General features: G+C 32.8%; 1 protein-coding gene across 8 annotated transcripts in view; it reads right to left on the bottom strand.

The window, feature by feature from the left end:
• The window catches only part of LOC145692694 (uncharacterized), an 88896-nt gene that overhangs the window by 17232 nt on the left and 49242 nt on the right, over positions 1–22422 (bottom strand). For all 8 annotated transcript variants that reach the window (XM_081768087.1, XM_081768088.1, XM_081768089.1 and 5 more), the window contains 3 exons: positions 20394–20495; positions 14784–14858; positions 12426–12446 (listed from right to left, as the gene is read on the bottom strand). In XM_081768087.1, coding sequence (XP_081624213.1) covers positions 12426–12446; positions 14784–14858; positions 20394–20495 — 198 coding nt within the window. The remainder of the gene's footprint in view (positions 1–12425; positions 12447–14783; positions 14859–20393; positions 20496–22422) is intronic.

Below are 22422 nucleotides of genomic sequence, written 5' to 3'. Positions count from 1 at the left end.
TCTGATATCAATCGACTATGAAGCTCTATAACATAACTCCGTTTGATGAAGTTAAGCTCTTCTTTCAACATAGCAATATCTTTTCTCACAACTGTATTATCTGATGTCATTTTAACATTACCAAAGATATCCATATTTATTATATAGCAAACGTCTTTAAGAAAGCTCTCTTTCTATGTACATTACAACAAACAATAATTGTCCTTCTTCCATAGCAGAATTTTTATTTGGTTTAATCGTAATTATATCGTTCTTCTTAAAGTCAAAAGGTATCTCGTTAATCAAAGTATCACCCAAATATATATCTAGAAAGTATTTATCCAAACTTAAGTCCATGTGCATTATTTTCCCATTATAGAGAAATTTGTAACCGTTAGAGAGATTAAATATTCTAAAGATTGGCTCCTTAACGTTTTTGGCTCTTAATCGATATAGTAGAGGCATGGTTTCTTTCTGCATAACCAATTTAGTAGTATCCATCCTAATCTTTTGAAAATCTTCTCTCTTTATGTATGTGTCTTGTAACGTTTCTAATGCATCTTCAAATCGTTTTCTATCGTTCTCTAATTGGGTTTCTATTGACCTAAGTTGACTTACGCTAACAACATCATTTAAATTCTCCAACAATTTTAATTTTTCTTCACTAATATCAACATCACCTTTTCTATCTTTAACATTAGCAAATATATCCATACTCATTTATTATACAGAAAATGTCCATCCTAGTTTTTCAAAACATTTCTTTAACATCTCTATTTGTCTAGGTGAGCGTTTAAAATCAATATCAACATGAACATCATGCTTTTTCAACAGATAGTGCAATACACATTTCAGGTTAATAAACAATGCTCTTTCCGGATACAGCTTCCTAAAGACCTCGTGTAAGTTTTCGAAGTCGTTTATAAGTGCTTCCTCCATATGTTGTAATTTTAATGGTTTTTGATCGGTAAGGTGATAGTGTATTAAATAGACATCATCATAATATTTTGTGTATTTGTTTTTCTTTAGTACTTCTAGAACATCTTTTGTTGATATTAAATCTCTTAGTATATCTCTAAGTTCATCATTTAACACCTTGAGCACCTCTTCGGGAATAATTCTATCCTGTAAAGCTTGCAAACGAGATAACTGTAACTTAAATCTTTTTGTAGTATCGTACCATGGTTTTCTCGCACAAGCAGCTCTCATTCCTTCATTAGTATCGTAAACCCAACCACTCTCTACAAAACAATCATCACAAATGTATCTACTCATACCTTTTGTTAATGACTTACTACCACAATAACTGCATTGTAATGGTCTAGAGCTATAATTCGACAAGTCCTTTAAGGTAATTATTGGACGTAACTTTTCCAACTCTTCTTCCGTGTACAAAAATTTTGGTATTAACCTTTTCCATAGATCAATAACATTATATACGTTGTCTTTATCTTTTAAGTCTATCTCGCTAACATTCTGAAAATACTGATAAAAATTATATCTATCTAGTGCATCGAGTTCATCCTCATGCTTCTCAAAATAATCTAAAAATCTATTGTGTATAGCTTCCATATTTATCTTAAAGCAAAACTTTTATGGATACAAACCATAAAAGCACTTAATCATTTTTAATCATATACATAACGTTGCTAAAAGAATACCCTTGATTTAGAAGATTTAAAACCTTAACACAAAGATGACCGCATATAACTGAGTTAAAGTCTTGTATTCGTTCGTCATTGTAAAGTAAGTTTTCGGTACCAAGATATTGTACTAGTTGTTTAGGAGGAACACCACCATAAGAATCGAACACGTACTTTATGTTGTTATCTTTCCAATAGCATATCCAATGAGTACCAATGTTTTCTGATTTATCAAGGTTAACTACACCACACTCATGTACATGGGGTTTCTGTGGAAGTTCATCACTCATAAATACACCTCTAAATCGTTTTATCTTTAATTCTTTAGCCAACCTCTCTATATCGAAGTTGGTCAATGGTTTTAGTTTTTTGACTTCTTTGGTTTACCTGCTCCCTGCTTTTCTTCCATAGCCATATTGTGTCTTTTTTGTTCTTCAAGTTCTTGTTTATTCTTCTTAGCATCCAATACAGTTTTAGTAATCGCTGCTGCACCACCTGCTAATGAGCCAACTGCTCCTAAAGCTGCTAGAATGGCTGGAATTGTAAAGATAAAACCGCCAATATGCTCTTTCTTAATCTTTTTCATTTGTGCAGTAGTTAAAGTTAAATCCATTCCTTTACCTTCTTTAATTTTCTTGGCTTTATCGTTAAGTTGTTTTTTTGTTAATACATGATCAATATTTAAATCCTTTAGTTCGTTATAAGGAACACTAAACATACAACCTTTAATAGAACACATCTTCCTATTTATCTAAGAGAAAATCTTAGTTTGCAAAAGTACAGTTGTTGTTGCTCCACCAAAATCAATTAAGGAATCATTCTCATCTGTTATCCTTATCTCAAAATTATCAACCTTGTCTTTGGATATAGGGAAAAATAATGGATAAGTAGGCTCGTAAATAATACTATGTTTGAACTCGGCATCTGTTTTGAATGATGCTATGATCCCTGTTTCTCTATGTGTGTATTCTGTATCTTTAACAAACATGCCATCTGCTATATTACAGTGAACATTTATAGTATCAAACGGATGAAACTTTGGCAACTTACTTCCAATATGTGTTTTGTTCTTTTCTAAAACTTCAAAAACATTAAACCCGAGGACAGTGCCTATACTCCCAATTGTAACATCATTACTATCAGTTTCAATTTTAACTCTATTTCTTAAATGATCTTCTGATAATGTTATGCTGATGGATTGAGATTTTAAATATTCATTAAGACTGTTTAAGCTGTATTGTCCTTCTGGTATAAAAACTTGTCTATCACCATATGAGAAACTGTTTTTTTGTGTTGTTATGTTTGGTGTCAGATATGTACTGTAAAACCCAACTAGTCCTATGCTTAAATAGTTGTTACTGTTGTCTAATTCGTAATGGAGTTTCTTCTTTAAAACAGAAGTATCACTCGTTAGCTTAAATACCTTAGCCATTTATTATATAATAAATGAATGAGTTTGATTTACCTAGAGATATTCCAAGAGAGAAAGTAATCAAGTTAATAGAAGATGTCATTCGAAAGTTAGAATGCAGTTTAAAGAAGAAAAAGAGAAAACTACGAATTGTTAAATATGCATACTACACTTTGATCACGTTGTCGGTTATTCTTTCTGCAACAACTGGGTTTATTAATATTTTTATACCTGTAACAATTTACTCAATATTAACAACATCTCTTGCAACTGGAAGTGCTATAATAACAGGTTTGTCTTCGAAGTTAAACATAAGCAAAAGAAAAGACGAATATAAAACCATTGTCACTTGTATTAACTCATTTAAAGAACAGTTAGAGATGATAATAACATTGAATGGTGAAATGGATGGTGAATATATAAAAGATACGTTGCTTAAGATTAGAGAACAACTTAAAGATATAAGATCATAAAAGAGTCGATTTTCTCTATAATAAATGAGTAAGAAAACTATTAATTGGGATGTAAAAGAGATGATAAAAGAAACAACAGCTAAGAAAAGAAATGGAGAGCTTATACCTGATGATATTCGTTGTCTTATCGTGGGTCCGTCGGCGTGTGGTAAAACTTTTTTGTTATTTAACTTCTTATTACAGCCAGGTTGGTTAAACAACAATTACTTCTACATATATTCTAAAAGCATGAATCAGCCAAAGTATGAGCAGTTAAAAGATCGATTTGAGAAAGCAGAACTAAAGTTTAAGAAACAAATAGCAACGTTCTTAAGCGGTAATGATTCTATTGTGCCTATTGATGAATGTGAAAAATACTCTGTTGTTGTGTTTGACGATTACATTTTAGAGAATCAAGATACTGTTAGAAATTACTTTACAAGAGGTAGGCATAGACATTTAGACTGTTTCTATCTTGCACAAACATATTCAAAAGTACCTAAACAGCTTATAAGAGATAACGTCAACTTCCTATGTATATTCAGGCAAGATGATACTAATCTTAAACATGTGTATAATGAGTTTGTTGGAGGAGATATGTCTTATGATAAATTTAAAGAGATATGTTCAAAATGTTGGCAAGAAGATTATGGTTTCATAGTAATTGATATGACAAGGAAGGTAAACAATGGTAAGTATAGGAACAAGATAAAACACTTTATAGACGTTTGATGTTTATTGACGTTTTACGTTTTAACGTTTGACGTTCTTTGACGTTTATTGACGTTCATTGACGTTCATTGACGTTTTACGTTTTAACGTTTGACGTTCTTTGACGTTTATTGACGTTCATTGACGTTCATTGACGTTTGTTCGTTTGCTATACAATAAATGGATGAGAAAGAAATTGATAAGAATATTAAGCTGAAGGAGTTCTTGATAAAGGGATTCAAATCTTGGAAGAAAGAAAGAGCAGGTATATACGATAAATTTAAGACACAAGAGCAACCTGTAATTGATGCTATTCAAAACTTGGGAAGTGAGATCAAAGAAGTAGCAGAACAAAATAAAAATCTAATAACTGAACTTGTTCCAGTTGCACATAAGACGGCTTCAATAGATCCTAGTCTACTAGAAACACCTAAAAAGATAACTTATGATAGTTCTCCAAGTAGTAGTGATACGCCTATAACGGGGGAAATAAAACAAATGAGAAAACAAATTAAAGACAAAGTGGAAGGAGTAGAACCTTTAACAACAGCACAGTCATTTGGTAAGATTGCAACGAAATATTATAGTAAAAGAAATGATACTGTGTTTGGAATAAGAACTGTAGAAGAAGATGGAAAAATAATAAACAAGATAGGAAATTTGGAAGTTAAAGTGAATGGTGATGATTTGATAATTAATGGTAAAACTTATAAAGGAACAGAAGGTCTGTGGGAATTGTTAACGACGAATACTAGTAAAACCATTGAAGATTATGATGATGATGATTTTGAACAGTACAAGGAAATAATAATAGACTCAGATGCTGCCTTCCAAAAATATAATCGAGATAAAAAGGTAGCATCTAGTAGAGGTTCAAAGTACAATAATATTATCAAACCTATTTGGGATAATTATATTAAACCAACTTTACCCCCAACTCCTAAAAAGAACACGACGCCTAAAAGGAGTGGTGAAGGAATTAAACAATATACAGAGATACCTAAAGAATATGTATGGATGGATGATGTGAGAAAGTTAATTGATCGGTTAATAGTTATAGATGGAGAAGAAAGGGCTGGAAATCATAACTTTTACAATGAGAAAGTAGGTATAGTGAGTATGATTAATAATAAGCTTTCGCAATTTATTCCTAATGATCCAAAAGGCATAGGTTATTTGATTAAGATCTTAAATACGTTACCACCACGATTCTGGAATGATGAGAAGCTTGGAAAAGGACTAATGAATAAGATCTTAAACATGAAGGGGATACCAGAGATACATATACCTGGCTTCAGATTTTGTGGGCCTTTTACGAAGCTTCAAGAAAGGTTAGAAAGAGGTGATGAAGGTATTAACCCATTAGATGAGGCCTGTAAAGAACACGATATATACTACAGAGACAATAAAGATACAGAGTCGAGACATATTGCAGATAAGGAACTGGAAACTAAAGCATGGAAAAGAGCATTTAGTAGTGATGCGCCAATTGGTGAACGATTAGCTGCTTTTGGGGTTGGTACTGCTATGAATGCTAAGGTTAAGTTGGGATGGGGGTTATAAGTTTCAGAAAATTTTTCCTCGGTCGACTTTACGACAATGCTAACATTTATATAGCTTGATGGTGTTTACCATAAAGCGCTGTTTCAAGATTTTCTTTATAATAAATGGATATTGAGAGTTATGAGTTACAGAGTTTTAAAGCTAACACAAGAACATTTAATAATTTGAATGAAGCTAACAAAGATATTGAGTTCGATTTCAACGTGGGGGATGGTTTTATACACCCACACAAAGCAGATTGTCATATGACTTTTGAAGTTGTTGGTGCATCAGCTGGAGGAACATTTGGTGCAAACGATACTATAAAACTTGTAGATAACTTCTTCCCATTCTTCTTTTCTCAAATTGAGGTTAGAAAGCATGGAGTTGTTATAGATAAAATCGAGCTACCTGGAATTACATCTACAGCTGTCGGAACATTAAAGATTTCCAAGCCAGAAGTTGAATATTTAAAACAAGCAGGATTTGAAACAGATGATAAACTTGGTCTAAGAAAGAACTTTAGTGTTTTGTATCCATTGAGATTAATTCCAGGCTTCTTAAGTGATTATAAAGAGGTTATGTGGAAAGGCGGATTGAGAATAACATTTACAAAAGCTAACAACAATAACGATGTCTTGTACAAATGGACTGGATCGGGAGCAGCTCCTCACGATGGGAAAATAACAATTAAAAGTATGGAGATAAGAATGCCTATTGTTGAATATGAGTCTAATTACGAAAACAAGTTAAAATTGAATATTCTTAAAGAACCCAAAATCATGTTTTCATTCCATACTTATCAATGTGTTCAGAAGACTGTTGTAGGTTCTTTCTTGGAGTTTGATGTTACTACTCAATTTAATTCTAGACAATTTGATATGCCTGATTTCGTAGTTGTAATGTTCCAAACTGATAGAAGTGGCAAACAAACAGCAGATGCAAGTAAGTTTGATCATTGTAAGGTGAAGAATATCTATCTTAAGAATGGGAGGAATGAGGTATTTCCAAAAGAATCAAGAAACTTAGATATTGCTAACAAGGATTACTTTAAGATGTACGAAGATTATACTGCGTTTAAGAGAATAACATGTGGCAACACCGAAATGTACTATGACCCTAAAGAGTTTATAGATAACAGACCAATGTATGTGATTAATTGTAGTAAGAGGAAGAATGTATCGGTAAATGAAAGAACGAACATAAAGATCGTGGTAGACTTTGCTGAAGTTGTGGCTGCTAATACTATTTGTTATGCGATTTTAATTGGGCGAAAGAACTTTACATATGATCCTAAGAATGAGAAAGTAGTAGAAGAGTTTTAGTTAGCAAAATATCAACGGGCATAAGGGTATCGAAAAGATACCCTCAAACTGTTTTCATTAACGATTGTTTTATGGAAGTTTTTCCATCAAACGAAATTGACGAAAATGATTAAATATTTTTGATTTTCTATATAATAAATACGATGGCGAGTCACATTGAACTTTTAAACAAGCTTGGAAGTCTTGAGCAAAAACAAGTTATTGGATTAAGAGAATTAGAATTAAATACAGAATATAAGATTGTGAAAATAGAAAAGATTAAAACTAAGTTTGGGAAGAGCATTTTAGTTGAATGTGAAGAGTTTAAGATATTTCTTCCACCTAGATTTACAAAACACTTAACAGATAAAATGATTGATGAGATCGTTAAAGATGGAATAAAAATCAAATACACTGGTCTAAAAGAAAACTATCCAACTGTTGAGTTCTGTATGTAAATCCAAAAATGAATGAAAATGAACAAAAATATGTTCTCAGAAGTAAAAAATGGTGTGATTAGAATGGATCCTCAAAAGAAGTTTATACTTACTAACAATTTCAATGTAATTGTGAAAAATGTGCAAACCGAAGTTCAAGTTGTTTTTGATATTAACGGTTGTCTATTCAGCTTGAATTACGATCAGTGGACAGAGTTTAAGAAGTCATTGTTTCCTATAGAGAACGAGATTAACAGAAGATTCCATTATCAGTATCCGAACTTGTAATTTTAAGTATGTTCTAAGTGTTTTATGGTGATAAAGCCATAAAACTGAGATCTTTAAACATACACAATACATAAGGAGAAGCAGTACTTTTGAATGTCATTTAAATTTTAAAGATACATGTATAAATAAGAGATTTATTTGAGTTTTTTGTAATTATATCCTTAGAGTTATGCAATTTATAAGACATTCGATAGATAGGAAATTTATTTGTCTATTGACTACCGTTCGAATTTTGAAAATCGGTTAATAAACAACGGAGATATAACAAATTCGGAATAGTATCCTTAGAGGTATGCAACCCACAATACAGTCAAAAGATGGCAAATTTATTTCTCTGTCGAATGTCGTTTGAATTTTAAAAATCGGTTAATATTCGGTGAAGTTACAGAGAATTTTAGAAAAAATCAAAATTTCGGGAATTTTTTACGGGTTTATTTTTGAGTTTTCGGAAAAATGTTATTCTTTAAAAAAGTCTTAGAATTTTATGTAGATTATGCTAGTATTTTTTATTTTTCAAATTTATGAATTTTATTTTTTGCAGTGTATACCAACTCATAATTTTTTATCAGAAATTTGCCAACTTTTTTATTTGATGAGTTAGCACATTATAACTATGGGGACGTAAGACTACCCTATTAAAAATATTTTGGGTAAACACTATAATATTGGGCAAGTGAGTTGGCAACACTGACATTTTTTTCTTTTTTTGAACATCGATGTTTTAGCTATATATGCTAGCTAGGTGGACATTCTAAGAAGTTACTCAGCTACTCAGTAGATAGTGCTGTATATCATGTAGTTTATCACTTTGCTAATAGATGGCGTTGCTTGTAGAAGTATTTGTTCATATATAAGGACCGATTTTCACTTGATTTCTTGAGCGTAGTGTTAGCCGAGCTCGCTCGCTTGCAGTCTGGCCAGCTGTAAGTAGTTATCGGCGTGGACGTCGCAGGTTCGAGTCGCCTCCAAGCCAGAAGAAGGATTTTCACTCTCTCATCTATAAGTCAAGCAAATCAGATTGAGTTGACGTGAATGGAGACTAGCGCTAGTCGGGAAAAGAAAACGAAGGCACAACAGAAGCAGCAGCAGAAGCAGCAGCAGAAAGAGAAACGGAGGCACAACAGAAGCAGCAGCAGCAGAAGCAGCAGCAGAAAGAGAAACAAACAGAAAAAGGAGCCTGAGAGGCAGCCAAAAGCAAACCAAACAAACAAATAAGAGAAAGGCGTAAGTCCTCTCAGGTCCACCTGTGCACAGGTTTTGCTGCTTTTTACTTTGAAAATTTATTTATGATTTTAAATGTGATAAAAGCCTATGCGACATACTAAACTTTATCTTCTTATAATTCGGCTATTTCTGAACCGATTTCGATCAAACAAAAACCATTTTTTCAATCAAAGATAGCTCTATAAGTTATAAGTTTTAGATGTAAGTTTTTATGATTTCAAATGTCATAAAAGCATATTCAGTCTCACTTTAACATTGTAGTTAGGGGAATACTTTGCGTCGTCTAACTTTCTATAATTAGCTGGCTTCTTCTGCGCTGGTCAAAAATATTTGGAGGGAGGAAAATGCGCCAGAAGTAAAAGCAAGAACTATTGAAAGAAAATGCTCTTATCATCTACAATATATTTTATCCCGAACACTGTATCATTAATAAAAATCTCATTGTCAGTAACTGTAAAACCTTTATTAGGAACAACTTTGGTAAGACTTATCACTCGCTTAATCAAATGTTTATACTGAGGAAAAGGAAACCGTTCTCTAAAATGTTGTGGAAGAGGTTCTGGAGCTGTTTCGATTTCAAACTCCTTTATACATTTTAATCTTATGCCGTCCTTAACGGTCTTCCACCAAAATAGAGATACACCATCTGGTCTCTTCTTAGGAATATTTGGGTATTTCTGTATTAAGTTCAGTTCTTTCTTTGTGAGAATATATGTTTCAAAAGCTCTAAACTCAAAATCATCACCTACTTCTTCAACTTCACTATTGTTATATTTCTCTCTTTTCTTTTTATTATAGCATGCTTTGCACTCATTGCGTCTTGTATTACCATTTCTAGAGAACTCTTGGTATTGTTTTAATTCGTTACAAGTAATGCACTTCTTCATTTATTAAATATAAAATAGATACTTGTTCTTCACTTTTGCGCATAACGCTACTTCATTCATTTTTATATCTAAATAATCTGGTTCGAAAAAAGGGTCCAAATTGCGCCAGAAGTAACCACCCCTAACTACTCCTCTGCATTTCCTTATATTGTTCTCCTATTATCCCTATTAAAGTTACATCGTCAGCATACGGCATAATTTGGCGAATGCCATAACTCTAGGCCCTGGTTGCTATATTTGATTTTACTTATAGCTTACTCGAAAACAAAGTTGAATAACAATGGTGACAACACATCTCCTTGTTTCAGGACATTCTCGACTTGAAAGCTCATGGACAAAATTTTTCCTATCCGGACTTTACTTTGTTATTTATTTAAACATACCCTCATTCAAGTATGTATCAGCATAATAATCAAATGACAATTCGTTCAGTGCCTTACGCATAGTAATAAAATGAACAAAGGGACCTTAGAACTCTTTAAAAAGAGTACTAATGTAATTATCGCACGTCATGAGACCATCAAAAATTAAATTTGGAATCATACCATTACAAATAAGAAATTACTTTCACCGAGGTAAAGGTTAGGATCAATAACGGAGGATAGTTTCCAACAAAACTGAGCACACTGAATTTTCACTTGAGATAAGTAAAAAATTCCTTTATTTTTCCTTTCTGAAAACAATTGAGCACTTTTTTGTGCTTCTTTTTAGTTATTTCCTATTTACGTGTTTTAGCTTTCTCACAACATCAGCGTTTGATTTATTTTGATACAAATTATTTTATTTCATTGCAAGTTGAAAGAAGTTTTTATTATAGTTTCACAGACTTTGAAATCATATAGCAAATATTACCTTTTACATGTTCGTATTTTGAAGAAGACTATACGCAGGCTATAACCATTTAGTAGGAGGAAATTACCCTTCAAGTAGACGTTATTTCTAAGACTCAAAAAGAACAACAAGTTTATTAGTAGAACCTAGCGTAATCAATTAACAAGTTAACAAAACCATTGTAGTACTTTCTATATTAACGGAAATACGAACCACTATCACATTAGAAGGTTGACAGAAATCATTCAAATGAAACTGTACATTAAGGTGTATGAAAAAAGATTCGAAATGTTAAGGTGGGTAGTGCATAAAAGTGGTCATTTGTGCGGAGAAGTGGTCACCGTGGCTGAACGAGTGGTCTGGACTTATTCCTCGCTATACGAACACCCTTCGAAACAGATGAGCATATAAACAAAATATATTGTTGGTCCGTGCTTAAATATGTTATAGGAAATACAGTTGCGGTGGTTAGCGACTGCATGCTGAGTACTGGGGCTGTATGTAAGTACACCGCATCCCTCTGAACAACTGCTGCCTTCGTTGATCAATAATATTACAAATGAAGAAGTTGATGACTATCTTAAAACAAACAAGAAAGCGTGAATTCAAGCTTTTTCCTCTTACACTCAAGGAGTGGAACGATTTGTGAAAATCATTACAGGTCATGCTTCTTCCGTTGTCGGCATCAGTGCACGTGATGGCTACATCAAAGTGTAATTGAAATATAAAGGACATATGCCGATATTTCGCACAAAAACCGACTATAAAATCTAAGGAGAAAACTAAAGTAAAGTTTTGACCTCCTTTTTAGTAAACTTATGTTTGGCAACATAATTTAGGGTGAGTGGAACTCGTAGCCCAGCCAGATTCTCGTGGTGGGCTCTGGGTTGTTTTTAAAGCATAAGCTACGAAAATAAGCGATGCGGTGGAAGTTTTTACTTCCTAATTACTAATAGTTCTTCAATTTCCTGTATTTAGTTTTTTAGATTGGAAAACTTGCAAATAGAACACAAAGTCAAACTCAATTGGAATATATCAATAGAATAAAAGAAATTTTTAGCCTAAAATTGACAAATTTTGTCCAAAAGCATAAGTAAACAGCATAGGAAACCACCCATGAAGCATGAATTTAACATATTTGTGACAAACAAAACAATAAACAACCACAATGCAGAGAAATACATAAATATAGTCAAATAATGAAATTTTTGTGAAATTGTTGTGCGGGTTCCATACTCAACTTACTATCAAAACTTCAAGGTCGATGCACAGCATCTAAAAGATCTCCAAAAGATCTTTAAAAAAATCAGGCATCTTTTTTGTTACAAATGCCCATTTTTCCGCACTATTCACCTTAACATTTCGAAAAAAAGGTTTTTCGATACAACCTACAGTAGATGTTCTTTCTCTGAATTTATCCATTCCAACATTATATAGAGTTCAAAATTATTGACATTAACACTTCGTTTTACATACGATAATAAAAGATACATTACTGAGACTCCGTCACAAACCTAAGGACCACACCGAATCTATTCAAAACTGTATTAGAGCACATTGGTTGTAACAAGTATGCTAGACTTACATTAAAGTTGCGCATATTAAAATAATATTTTGTTCTATGTATATGTCTGATAATTTAATTTTACTCTCTAGTATAAAATACAACGTACATATTTGCTGATGTAAAACTATGCTAAATTATTATCTCCTTACCTCCTTCTCCGTTCGATCCATCTGTAAAATAAGTAACAAAGTTTATTAACAAATTATGTTCACACTTTTTAGGGAAAATTGAAATAAAATGTAAATAAAATTTATATTACAGTATAGTTTGGTTGACTTATATTTCACTGTAGTAATTCACGCATACTAGCATGAAATTAGAAATGAATACCCTATAATATTTTTAAAACTTATTAACACTAGTTTGTTTAGAAAGGGGAAAATATTTCTAATATTTTCAAAGAAAGACAAATTTTGCATTGTATGCAACCTACGAGTTTCAATTTGTGTGCCTCTTAAATGTGATAGTTCCCCTTTATATGCAAGCAACACGAAGGAAATTTGAGTAATTTTTCTACGCAATCTATATATACACTGAAATTATTTACATATTCAATTGACAAGTGCTCTATGTTTCAAAACTTTCAGTACTGCAGAAGTTATAAAAGGAGTAAACATTCAGCTTATTGAAGAAATATGATATGAAAATAATGTCTTTAAATCCCAGTGATGGGAAAAAGAATACACCTTGGTAAAATAATATTAAATTAATATTAGCCATTACTAGTTACTACTTTAGATAAGTTACAAGTGGACTAGCAATCTTCACATTTTAACATTATATCGTACAAATACTGGTAAATACAAATCCCGATGAAGATTCAACAGTCGGAAGATATCTATAAAAAGAAAATCCGCTTATTGTCTAACTGTTGGATACTGTTAAGCGACTAATTGTCCACTGGTGTTCTAATCAGCTTTTTTATCGATGAACCATTGACTGCCTGATCTGACCAGATATCGAAATGAGTCCTGCAGTTTGCTTTATAGGTGTTACTAACATGAGGATGTTTACACATCGATGACCTATCATTTTGTTCTTTGGGATTGTGTGAACGTGTTGACATAGATGATTATAAATTAATACAGTTTTTTGAAGTGGTGACCATTGATAGAAAATAACTACCACACTCATATATATGATATAGTGAAAAAGTATATAATTTAATTGCTGAGAAACAATATTTTTCCTTCCTTTAGAGAGAAGCATGATTTAAATGCAAATACGCTATGCGAATATTGACACATGCACAATTCTATCGTTACTGTCTGATTTCTCTACAGATGAATAGGTAACTAGGGATGAAATTGCTGTTTGTCCTTACAACCTGAGCTTTTAATTAATTCATTTATTTGATATTCCACCTCTAAAAATATGTAAATTAGATTAATAATTTAGATATGTTTTTATATATGATTCAATTTCAATAATTAAACTCTATATTTTATATAGAATATATATCTTCATCTTCTAACTACACAAATTACATGGCGCTTATGTGCGGGGACTTGTAGCCAACGGGTACTACTTATCGTTATAAATTGGCATATATTCGAGCTAAAATGGTCTTCTAGGCCTCGCTATATATTGAACAATCTCTTCATCGTCCTCGGATACCATCAACAATTCTTCGATTTCGTCCATGATTCACTACACACGAGAACTAACAAGTAGTTGATAGCTGTTAACAGGCAATTGAACTTCCTGTCAAAGTACCAACCAGCTGATAGGGTTTATCAGCCACCTGATTGTTATCAGGACATTGTAGAACACTTATCGGTAAAATGTCAGGAGGATATTTATATCAGACAGATATCAGAAGATGGTATAATTGGCCCTAAGAAACTAAAACCAAATAAAAAAACATAAGTGAAGCTTTGATTTAATGGAAATCACTGAATTATACTTGCATCCCTTGAAACTCAGTTTACTTAGCATTTACTTCCGTATCATTCAAGATCATGATTTCGAGTCAAGATTCGAATTTCAAGATCTCATTCCATTATGAATATTATTAAGCAGTACTTCAGTTCCAAAGTTCGTAAGTGGTTTTATCCGTTATATTACCCTCAAGTAAAACTGTTGCAACAATGTTAAATGTCTATTCAAAGTAACAATTTGTTACTGTAGTAGCTAATACATTTGAGAGAGATAAGTAATGTTAGCGTATGAAGAAAATCTTACTGTTATTTCCTATCACAAGAAAGAACCTCATGCTTAAGCAAAACTGTATAGCATTTCATAGTTTTTCTTGATTATAGATATTTCTTTAACACTTGTAGCTTGCAAACCAGTTACTTTAATCTGAAGTAGTCGCATTATGTACTTCATCTTCATTGTTCAGGAACTATCAGTTTCTGAATTCTTAAACTAATGCAAAAATACAATTTGTAAACTAATATTTAAAAGAAAACCACATAATTCCAACGAAACACTATTGCTAGATATTTGCATACACTACTTTTTAACATATAAGTAACAGAAATGCAATTGAGAGAAGTTTTTACCACCACTTCGATGCTTGTGTCTATATCCAGTGATACTTCCGTGTTTAAGCTTCTTTTTTCTTAAAGAATACCTGTCTAAAATAAATACATCATTGACATTAATATTAAAAATAAATTTAAAATTGGATGCTATATATGTTATTTGATTATTTATTAATACTGTCAAGTAAATTTAAAATGAAGGTAAATATGGAAGGTTTGAAAGGAGCAAATATTAACCGAACATGGGAAAAAATGTAGAACTTCCTAGAATAATAGTAGAGAGAAAGTTGTAAGAACTTTCTTGTGGTTAAATTGTTAGCATATACGCTTTGGGCTCGGCTGGCCAGTGTTGAATTTTAGATGGAAGTTCACGTACTTCAGATACCATGCTAAGTAGTAGTTCTAGGTCTCATATAGTCTTGTCGTTGAACAAGCCTATAAACTTCAAGTAAACTAATAAACGAAATTGTAACCTTAGCGACGTAAAAAATGAAATGTGTCATATAAATATATAGTACAATTAGGGTATTAAAGCCAATAGTTTTTACGATGTTAATAAGAAAATTACATAAGATATATGGGTTTGAAGAACTCTCAATTACCATTAGTGAGCTAGTGGTTAAAATATTAAATGTATTGTTATTATTATTATCGTTAATTACTTATTAACGTAGGAGAACATTATTTGTAAAGAAAGTCTGCATTTCTGGAGATGAAAAAAATCTCTTAACAAATACTAAAGCAGATTAAGCATAATAATACATCAGTCTTCTTCTACTAAGCCTTTTCCCAGTCAGCTGGGAGCTCTCAACCTGTTTCTATCTTGTGTCATATCTGCTGTGACAACACATTGCACCATATCATTCTTAAAACAATCTCCCCACTTCTTGTTTGGGCGGTCTTGATTTCATTTCTCACTCAATTCTATAGGAGCTCCTCGGTGAGCTATGTATTTCTAATATGTTCTTCTTATATACCCAAACCATCTCAGTCTGCTCAGTTTTTCTACTGCTAGTCTCACCTGTTTCTACTACTGTTCTCCGGATTAATTCATTCTTAAATTTGTCATTCCCCGTCACTCGACACATCCACCGCTGCATCTTGATCTCCACAACATGCAACATCTGTTCCTCTCTCTTCTTTGTTGTCCAACATTCCACTCCGTATAATGAGGCAGGTCTCACTACTGTTTTTTTAAAGAAAACTTTTTTCTTTAAGGCCTATTTCTATCCTACTGTTACACTCCTGACTCTTCTCCCCATTTCGTCAAACCGCTGCTAATTTTGCTCTTTAGATCTTTTATTCCTGCATTGTCTTGTAGAATTGATCCTAAGTACTTGAATTTCTTCATGGTTGCCGCCTCTTTTTCGTCCAGTTATATTCTTTTGTTCTCCATTATATTTTTCCTAAGAGGACAATGTAAATATTCTTAGTTCTAATAATTCTAAGCCCATTCCTCTCCAATGTTTCTCTCCATCCCTTTCATTTCTCTAGAAGAACTGCATTAGTCTCACTTACCAACACCATGTCATCCGTAAATAGCATATTCTAAGGTGCTAGCTCGTGGATATTCTTGGTAAGTTCGTCCAACGCTATTACAAAAAGGTATGGGCTAAGACTAGATCCGTGATAAAGTCCCACTTTAATTGCGACCTCCAACATATGTTTCCTTTTATTCCAACACCATGTTTCCTTATCAATGAGGACGCATGTTTTCTCTTTTCTTTTTGTTTCTTCCACAACATTTTTGCTTTTTTCCTGAGTATTATTGATACTTTGGTCCACTCCTCTTGTACGATTAACTTCCTTTATTTTCAATACTTGGTATATGGTATTGTCCTTTTGAATCTTTTCGGCACTTGCCTCATCTAATTTCCACCCTTTCGTTCGAACAAGAACATTTTGCCATCTTATTCCAACTTTTTTTTTTACAAGGCGCTGTGCTGCTCCGTTAGGCTTTCATCTGATATAGCTTTGCAGTTCTTTGCGTTATTTAGGTGTTGTCGGCTCAATAAGCTGAAGTCGATCTGATACCTTGCAGTGCCACTCTCATATGTAGGTGGTTTTCCTTTTCCTTATAGAAGGTATTCAGGAAAAATAGATCGTATGCTGCTGCCACTCGCAGTATATTTTTGTTTTCCTTATTTCTGTTTTCCAATCCATATCCTCCATGTATTATTTCATATCCTGATCTTGATCGTCTCACATGCTTATTTAGATCTGGTAGAGCAACCTTCTCATATAATAATTCTGCAAAGTACTATCTAGTTCCATCCAAAATTCTTGCTTTGTTTCTGCACCACACCCAACTTGCGGGACATAGGCGCTTATTATATTCAAGGCTCCTCATTCTCCTAGCATGAGCATTACTATAATTCTGTCGTTTACTCTCTCCACGTCCACCATTTTGCTTCATATTCTTATCTAAGATAATTCCAACACCATTCTTTCGTTTGCTGTTCCTCGTATATATATAAGGTTGTATTTCCTATTTCCTTTGATCTTGACTCTTTCCATTTAGTCTCTTGGATTTGTGCTATGCTGACTCTTCTCATCAGCGTCTTCGATAACTCAAAGCTCCTATCTATCAAGGTTCGAACGCTCCACGTTTCTATGCTATCTTCTACTGTGCTTGGAATCATTTTTTTTAGTTTCTTCTATCCACTGTTAAGGGGTAGCCCTGGGTCTCTTTTTGGGTTACGCCCTAGGCTCTTTCTCACTCACATTCCCTTCTCTATCCGTGTTTGATTTGGCAAATGTTTTTATACCCAGCTTAATACCTGACGTCAACACCCAACCTGGAGGATAGGGAATTTTCTGTCGTGGCTTTCTCTCCTAATTTGAAAGTATGTTATTACTGTAATTTACTTGAATACTCTTAAAATTACTAAGAACTAGCATAAAAGTTAAAGACTTGCTACTATATATATATACAGTCCACACACCATACATAACTAAATACAATGTAATACAAATACAATTTGATACATGGACCTACATATTTATTATTTAACGTATCTAGGCGCCGAACTCATATTTACAGTTGCCATGGCGACCAGGATTTTTCGAGCCTGACCGAGAGGAACATTAGCAAAAGTTCATTATATGTATACTACATGTTTTATTGCTTTAAACCTTAAAATATTTCTTTTAAGCAACCTCACACGAAATAGTGTTTCTGAGCATACAAACATATTTTGAATTTTTCTCTTGTCAACTCCAAGTGTGAATAATGTTTGGTATTAACCTGAAAAACTAGATTGGAAATAAAGGTAACATTCGTGGTCAAATCAAACTTTCAAACCTCCTGTTTGAGTAATTCGAAGTAATTAATTGAAAAAAGTTTAGCGTATTGTCTAAATGTTGACTCCTACTTGGCGACTAATCGTCCATCGGTCTTCTTATCACGTCTTGAATATCGGATCACTGACTGTCTGATCTGAATTGATATCGAAATGGGTCGCGTGGTTTCTTTTACAGGTGTCAAATTTAAGGGACGATTACGTTTCGACGACATATTCTTGTGTTCTTTGGGATTGTATTGACATAGATGATTACCCAGTGATAGATTTTCTTTTAAGTAGTAACCATCGATCGAAAATAAATGCCTTAATCATAGGTATAAGATGCTGAGAAGGTTTTAAAATTTAATTGAATAGAGGCGACATTTTTCCTTTAGTGAGGGGTGAGACTTAAATGGAAATATGTGATTTGAATATTGATACTTGCTAAAATCCTACCGTTACTGTCAGATTTAATTAGAAATAAGTATGTTATCGAAGTTATTACAATTAATCATACATGTTAACATCTTTCTATGAAAGACACAAGTACAATAAAGATTATATTTCATTTCTTTTGATATTGTATACATTACTGCTATATGAGTTTTGTTGTCAGTATCTAGACTATTGAAAACATGTTGCACGGAATTTACGTGAGTGATTGTTGACAATCTGAAAAGGAAGATGAGACTTGAAAAATCGAAGTAAAACCTGTATTGATATTGTGTGTTGATGACTCACCTTTTACGTATTTATTGGCTTAATACTATTGTAAAAGGAGAGCATGTTAAGGCATAAAGTGCCATAAAAATGTGAACAAGCAAACTAATGTTTTGGTAAAACAAATAGTCTATGTAATTATAAAGCATGCAAGATGATAGAGTAACATAAATCTTTAAAACTTACCAAGAAAGAAATGTAAAGATTGCAAGATTTCCACAAAGAACAAGATTTCGAGAAGTGAGTTAAATGATTAAAATATCTAAGAATAGTAGTAGAGTCCAGAACAGAAATAACAAAAGAGTCAAAGACAGTTAAATGTCGTTCCATTTATGATTCGCATTAACATAATAATCTTAAAAGAAGCCATTGCTACTAGGAATTTTTGTCTCTGTTACTACCCTTCGGATTATAATTTTTAGTGGTAAGTATTATTTCTTCAATTTCGCTGTAATTCATACTGGAAGCCTAGCTCTAAGTGTGTGTTCTTAAATCAATTCAAATTAAATGATCACTACCTTTATGGATTTACAGAAAGGAGAACATCAATCCTGAATCTGAAGCGAAACAAATATGATGAATTTGCTCAGATTTTATTTCAATATATGAGATAAATATGGATATACAAAGTAAGTATATGTCCTTAAATATACACGGAATTAGAACACCAATAAATAAAAAAAATCGAGTGGAAACGTTGAATTATATTTGTCTCTTTTAAAATTCTGTTATACTAGCATTTACTTTTGTATTATTCAATACGATGACACACAATACGAGTGTACGTCTGATGAGGATCTTGGCTAGAAGATCGAAACGTCACGTGTAAATGTGTTTTTATATTAAGTGCAGTCTTGTTCAGCAGTGTGTTTATTTTTCAATACGATGATTTCGGGACAAGATTCGAATCGCAGGATCTCATTTCACGATGTACGTTATTAACCAGGAAGTGGGGTCCAAAGTTGCAATGCGGTTTCATCCGTTAATGTAGCTTGAAATAGAACTGTTCCAACAACCTTGACAATCATTTCAAAGTAACAGTTGGTTACCATCGTAGTTAATACATTTTAGAGAGAAACAACTTTAACATATGATGAAAAGCATCTTGTTACTCACAATTCCAAGAAACAATCTCATACTTAAACCAAACAGTACAAATGGTTAAACGTTTAATTGATTATAGATCTTTCTCTGACAATTTTAGTTCGCAAACCAGTTACTTTAATCTGAAGTACAAACATTATATACTTCAACTCTCTTATCCAATACAGTTGGTATGACAAAGTGTTACCTATTTACACATAACTATAATTTCTCTAATGTAACGGCTAGTTGCTATGATTATTTCCACATATTGGCCTTTATATTGTATATTTGGAAATTCCAGCACTTATACTACTAACTCATATTCTGCATTTCTAAAGTAATAGATAATTGATATTTAGGAAGGCATATGAAACTAGTAGTTATTGTATTCGTAACCAATACAAAAATACAATTTGTAAACTAATATTTAAAGAAATCAATGTAAGTTTAATAAAATCCTAAAGCTAGATGTTTGCATTCGCATACTTATTAACGTATAAAAATAAGAATCAAAGTAGAAATTAAGAGAAGTTTTTACCACTTTTTCCATGCTTGCGTCCATGTCCACCATAGATTCCATGTTTATTGTAGCTTCCATATTTCTTCTTCCATTTTGATAAATCGGAATACCGAAACTTTTCTAAAATAAATACATGATTGATATTAGTTAAAAGCAAATTTTAAATTGTAAGCTATACACGTTAATTGATCAAACATTAAAACTGTCAGTAGACTAAACTGAAAGAAAATCTGGAAGGAGTAGTACGAACGAATAGTAACGAAACATGACAAAAATGTAGAACTTCCTAGAATAATTGTAGAGGGGAACTTGTAAGAACTTTCTCGTTGTTCGATTGTTGACATACACTCCTTCAGCTCGAGAGACGCGCTTTCAGGTAGAAATTTCCGTGTTGTTCGGGTCCCATGTTAAGTAGTGGCTCCATGTCTCATGTAGTCTCGGCACTGAACGATTGTATAAGCTCCAAGATCAAAAACTGGGTTCCGTTTGTACTTCAAAGGCACCACCTATTTTGTGCTTCGTAAATGTGTATACGGAATTTTGGACAATATTATGGTTATAACCGATATCTTATATTCTTGTGCTATTCGTTAGTTTAAAGTCTATAAGAGAATCTAGTTTTGGTGATAAAATACATCAAAGTACAATCCTAGTATTATACACCGTGTTTCTAAAAGAATGACCTGATTTTGAACGGCAATAATTACGGACCATGGGACATGTCGGCAAAGAAATGAGTGCTGTTTGAATGCTCGTGGCCTAGTGTTTCAGAAAATTGTGTTAAATGTCAGTCGATGCGTCTCCTCAATTTGCAGTCAGTCAGAAGTAAGATTGAGTTCACTCAACAGAAGGCGTTTTGTGTGCTGCAGTTTGCAAAGACTGACTCAATGATTTCGATCCAGCATGCTTTTCGTCGGCATTTTAGCACTGATTCGCCTGCACCGAAAAACACTCGTCGTTTGTATCGCCAATTTGAAGAGACAGGATGCTTTTGCAAAGATCCAGGTCGGCCTCGTTAACTTAAGTTTATGAAGAATTTAGTTATCGTCTGGATGTTGTTCGTTCTGCTGGTGGTGGACGCATAGAGGATTTGTAATAACACAGCTGAAACTTGATAATTTTGTGAGTATTTTACCATCTATCCCATTTTTGTAGTATGTTTTTATCAGACTTTTAAATTCAGGTCATTCTTTTTGAAACACCCTGTATGTAGTACCTATTTTAATGATATTTCAATGCTGTCACATATTGCAGTTAAGAGGATTACTCTTTCTCGTGCAACGTTCTCAGTTAGGGGAAATAAAAAAAATACTAATGACTGAATTCTTCGTATATAGGAATACTGCAAATATAGTAATGAAGAGATCTATATTGTCTTGAGTAGATAATATTAAATTCAGTGTGGAACATTTAAAATAAGTGTTCAATAATTCAGCACCAGTTTGTGAGAACGTTGTTTTGTGTGCAATATTTTTGTTACACTCATATGAATTAACCAATGAAGGAGTATATACTGGTGAATGATTGTGTTTGTTGCATATAGTTCAAATGTCTGATTTTAGTTATGTTACAATTATATTTTCTGAGAACAAAATAATGAATATTTTGAGGGCTTTCTATAGGAGTGAAAATGAATTCACTTATTATAAGCCTTTCGAGTTAAATCATATGTGAATGGGTGATGGTGTAATCAACTTTACAAATACGCATAAAGATTATGTTCATTACGGACGGCAGAAACAAAGATCCAGGATTTAGGTTATAGCAGTTCCGAACAGTTCTACTACAACCAAAAAATTCTCAATTGCTGTCTTTTGCCAAGTAACCCCTTACGTCACATCATCGTCCACTGTGTCTTCGTAATTCAGTGATTTTCTTCACAAAATGTTACGGAATTTTGTACAAACAAAGAGGGAAGCAGTTGAAGTGAACTATGTAATTTTGAAAAGATGACACAAATTTATGAAAAACATAGTGTCATGTATTTTAAAGTGTTGTAGATATAATTTAAATTTAATGTTTCAGAAACTATATTCTTAGAATCTGA

Source organism: Thermobia domestica, chromosome 8 (assembly GCF_964235325.1).
Source record: "Thermobia domestica chromosome 8, izTheDome1.hap1.1, whole genome shotgun sequence".
Classification (NCBI taxonomy): Eukaryota; Metazoa; Arthropoda; class Insecta; order Zygentoma; family Lepismatidae; genus Thermobia; species Thermobia domestica.
Note: the sequence above shows the minus strand (reverse complement) of the source record. Positions and strands in the feature narration are given on the sequence as shown.